We start from the raw sequence: 4,373 nt of genomic DNA, 5'->3' as shown, positions 1-4,373 counted from the left end.
GGTAACTCAGTCACTACACCATGCAGAACGATTCCCAGTGATCCAGTTGCTAAATGAGAGAATGTACTTAAGAGGGCTAACACAGTACCTGGTACCAAAAATAAATGGAGTGAATGTTTCTTTACCAGTCTCTGGAGGTATTCAAGATCAGGCTTTATGGTCAGTTGCTAGGGTTGCTAGAGAGGGGAGTCGAGTACTAGATGGGGAGCAACACTATGCACAGCCTTCCAACCATGAGAACCTAACTCCACTTTTCCCGGGAATAATTGTTTTCCTTCTTGGCAGTAATACTACAAAGTAATTGTCAACTACTACTCACCTCCCACCTTCCTACAACAGTACTGTTGGCTCCATGGAGGGAAATAAAAGGCCTAGAAAGAATATAGGTTAATGATGGGTGGACAAACTAGCAATCCACGAATACTGACCAAGTGTCCATGATAGAAAGCATATTACCCTGAGCTCTAAGTCAGTATGCAGAGCAGGAAAAGAGCATGAGAAATGGGCTTATATCTGGGACCCAGTCCTAGCTTTGTGATTAACTTACTGTGTGGTCTTGAGCAAGTTTTTTCCAAAGTCTTGGTTTCATCTCTGTACAATGAGGAGACAGGAACATACCTCCAAATTCTCTTCCAGCTTGAATAACTGATATAAACTGTGTGCCCCAGAAGTGGGAGAACTCCTCTTTCTTCTCCAAGGCAGTGGGGTCACAGGATACTGGAAGCTCAAAAAAGGACTTTAGATACCATATTACCTAAAGCTGGCACTTTACTGTGTGGTAGCCTCTAGCCACATGTGACTACTGAAGAGCTGAAGTGTGATGACTCCAAAATGAGATGTGCTATAAAGCGGAAAATACACACTGAATATCTGGATATAGTATGGAGAAAAGGAACGTAAAACATTTTTATACTGACAATATCTGGGGTCTATTAGGTTAATTAAAGTATCATTAATGTCACCTGTTTATTTTTCCTTTTTAATGTGGCTACTAGAAAACATAAAATTACAATGTGGCTCACATTGTATTTCTATTGAACAGTGCTTGTGTAGGGCAAACTGAAGTGCAGAGAGGGTAAACGACTTGCTCAAAAAGCTGGGACTGCAACCTGGGTCACCTGTCTTCTCATTCAAGGATCTTTCCACCCTAACTGCCTGTGGTAGCCAGTCTCTAAGGTAGTCCTAAAGATCTTTACTTCCCATCACCCTGTGCAGTCCCTTCCACACTGAGTAGGGTTCCCGTGTTAGGAGACTGTAGAAATGACTCTGTAACTTCCAAGGCTGGGTCATAAGACATTTTGGCTTCCACCTTGTCTCTTTCAGGCATCACTTGCTCCAGGAGAAAAAGCAGCTCTATGGAGCGGCTCACTTGGTGAAGAACCCAGGCCCCCTGTCAACAACCAGTACCAACGAATCAGAGTGAACCATCTTTGAAAGTGATCCTCCAATCCCAGTCAAGCCTTCAGATGATGGCTGCCCCAGCTGACATCTTGACTATACCTCATAAGAGATCTCCACCCAGAACCACCCAGCTAAGCTTCTCCCAAATTCCTGACCCACATAATATATATGAGACAATGTTTATGGTTTTAAGCCATTACATTTTGGGGTGATTTGTTGCATAGCAATGAATAATTACACAGCTTTATAAATTGAGGGATCTCACTTAAGGAAAACTTACTTCTACCTTTGACATTTGTATAATGTAAGATATTACTCTGGTCTTTTCCCTGGCTCTGGTCTAGCTCAGGTTACCTAACTAAAAATAGCTATTGGGCTTGGAGAATCCAACCCAGGAAGGCAAAAATCTCATTTTGTTCTTTAAAGATCCCTTCCCTTTTTTCCTTCCATTGTAGAAAGCACCTAGATCTCTTGAGAATGAAAAAGCACCCCACCACATTACCTTCACCTGGGCTATCCAGAGGTATGATTCCTATAAAGTCAAAGGAACTGGATCTCAGAATTGTCCAATTAAATACAGTATTTAGGAAGCAATAAATATTTGAGAACTGATTACGTCTGAGTTTCTCTAAGCTGAGAAAATGATGTCAATAGCAGTGCTAATGTCTTACATTTATATAGCATGTGTTGCTTTTCAGAATGTTTTCAAATCTACTATATCTGAGGTAGATGAGAAGACATAAATAAACCAGTACACATATGGAAACAATGCTAAGGGCTCATAATTTGTTCATAGTCTCATGGTGAGTGAATGACAGGGCCAGGTCTAGAATCTGGGTTTCCGTGACTCCAAGTCAGGCTTGGTGCTTTTCAAGCACAACCTCCCAGCTGTGATAACATGAACATCCTTTAGTTGGGGCTGTCCTCTGAGATAAATGTGCATTTGTAGGTCTCCCTAAAGGCCTCAAGGAAAGGTGGTATTACTTCATCCACACTGACGTGCCTTTGGAGTTCCTCACTCAGAGAGGTGACGCCTGTCCCAACCAGCCCGCAGGGGACGATGTGCTCAAACCACACGAGGTCTGTAGAACAGTTCAAAGCCAGGCCGTGGGACGTGATGTGCCTTCCACAGCGGACTCCTGCAAGACAAGCCAAAGGGTCTCAGAGTGGATACCTTTCCTCCCTGGGCTTCAAGATCCCCTCGGTACAATGAAGGAACTGGACTGGATCATTGGTTTTCCAGCTTTGTTTTTGAGCATTCAAGGGGTTGTGCACAGATCGGGGGAGGGGGACAAAGCTGGAGAGGAGTGTGTGGCTCCACAGCTGCCGCAATTATGGAAATTCCAGAAAATGTCTTTTAACAGATTAAGTTGTTTAAAAAAAAAGTTTGAAAACTACTAAGCTTCATTATTGTCCAGACATTGTGATTCATTGGAAGTAACATGGCAATTCACTTCTCAAAAAGATGAATATTGGAAATGACCATTGAAGGCCCTCCTGAGAGCTGCGGAAATGAGATCCGTGAGAAGGCTTAAAAAACTCAAACGCAGCGGGCAATTTTGATTTATTAAAGCCCGCGCCAGATCCACTTCCTCCCAGCCCGCGCTTGCCCTCACCTCCATTGGTCCAGTTCTGCCAAGCCCCGCCTCCAGCCCCGCCCTAGCCCATAGCACTAACCGATCGCGCAGACTTTGCGCTCCCCCAGCCAGACGCCGGTGTAGGGTGGGGGCCGCGCGCGGGCTCCGTGCAAGCCCTGGAGCTCGCACACGCGCACCGCGCACGACTCCAGCGCAGCCACGTGGGTGCGCAGGCGCAGGCCCAGGCGTCGCAGATCTAGCACCGAGTGGCAGAGCAGCTGGCCCGGCCCATGGAAAGTGGCCAGGCCACCGCGGCCTGTGGCGCGTACCTCGGCGCCCAAGGCCCGCAGCCGCGCCGTTTCCTCCGGCGTCAGGCCGCCGCGCAGCCCAGATGTGTATACGGGCCCCGCGGGCTCGCAGAGCAGGAGCGCGCCCGCCTCAGCCGCCGACAGGGCCTCACTGCCTGGTTCGGCCTGCAGCCGTCGCAACCAGCGCTCCTGCAGGGCCAGCAGCTCGGCGTAGGGCAGCCGATTTAGCCGCACCAGCCGTACCACGGGCTGCAACATCGCGTCAGCAGCTTCTTCTGCGAGGTCCCGCCCCCCGTCTAGGCCGGCGGGCGGGGAAGGGAGGGGCGTGCCAGGAGGGGCGGGGACTCGGGGCCCCTCCCTGGCTGCCGCTCTGCTAGCTCTAGAGAGATTGTGAGCCCAAGACCCAGCATCAGGTGTGTTTCTTCCATTCATTTATTTCAACAACCAGTATTTAGGGTCTGCTTGTGTTCTGTAGGCCCTGCTCTAGGCGCCTGATACAGTGGTGCACAGTGTATGGGGAAAAAAGTCTGTCCTGGGTGGAGTTGCCTGATTTACAGTCTTAAATAAGCAAGTATTAAAGCATCGAATAAACAAGGTTATTTCACACATTGATAAGTGCTAGGAAAAAAATATAAAATAGGCTAGTGTGTGTCCTGGGTGGAGTTGCCCGATGAAGAGACTCTGAAAAGGAGGTGAACGTGCAGAAATTTTATGGCGGGGAGGGGGTGGGGATTACTGTCAAGACCCCGCCTGCAAGAGAGTGATGGAAGCAGGATAGCAGAGGGAGAAAAACTGAAACAATCGCTTTAGAGGCCTCAGCCAACCTCAAAGAATACTCTGAGCCTAGGATGACCTTTAAGAGTTGTTCCAAATTAAAGAACAGGGGCCAGTAGTTTATATCCTATCATTGACCAGTGATAGAGGCTATCTGTAACTTTTGGCAAGTTTCATTCCTTCTGTGGAAGGCAATTCCCAGAGAAGAATTATGAGCCATAAGCAGCCTACTTCCAGAAGCTGGGGAAATGACTGGCTAGATCCTAAGAGTGGGTCTGGACCACAGCATCCATTATCTTGTATTGGAGTGTTA

General features: G+C 47.8%; 1 protein-coding gene across 1 annotated transcript; it reads right to left on the bottom strand.

Moving 5' to 3' along the window:
* Window positions 1–1,566: 1,566 nt before the first annotated feature.
* Window positions 1,567–3,595, bottom strand: LIPT2 (lipoyl(octanoyl) transferase 2). The gene is made up of 2 exons (XM_058687775.1): window positions 3,079–3,595; window positions 1,567–2,540 (listed from the first exon to the last, which is right to left on the bottom strand). The coding sequence occupies exons 1-2, from the start codon at window positions 3,542–3,544 to the stop codon at window positions 2,311–2,313; spliced, it is 696 nt and encodes a 231-aa protein (XP_058543758.1). The 5' UTR covers window positions 3,545–3,595; the 3' UTR covers window positions 1,567–2,310.
* Window positions 3,596–4,373: the final 778 nt, after the last annotated feature.

This window comes from Neofelis nebulosa, chromosome 10 (genome assembly GCF_028018385.1).
Source record: "Neofelis nebulosa isolate mNeoNeb1 chromosome 10, mNeoNeb1.pri, whole genome shotgun sequence".
Lineage (NCBI taxonomy): Eukaryota > Metazoa > Chordata > Mammalia > Carnivora > Felidae > Neofelis > Neofelis nebulosa.
The sequence above is the reverse complement of the archived record's forward strand: the minus strand, read 5'-3'. Positions and strand labels throughout refer to the sequence as shown.

What these genes read in the sequence shown, in the direction of transcription:
- LIPT2 (XM_058687775.1), bottom strand. Translation starts at nt 3,544, where the DNA reads ATGTTGCAGCCCGTGGTACGGCTGGTGCGGCTAAATCGGCTGCCCTAC. An exon ending in GCGCAAAGTCTGCGCGATCG is followed by an intron (nt 2,541 to 3,078) that starts GTTAGTGCTATG and finishes CTTGTCTTGCAG; the next exon opens with GAGTCCGCTGTGGAAGGCAC.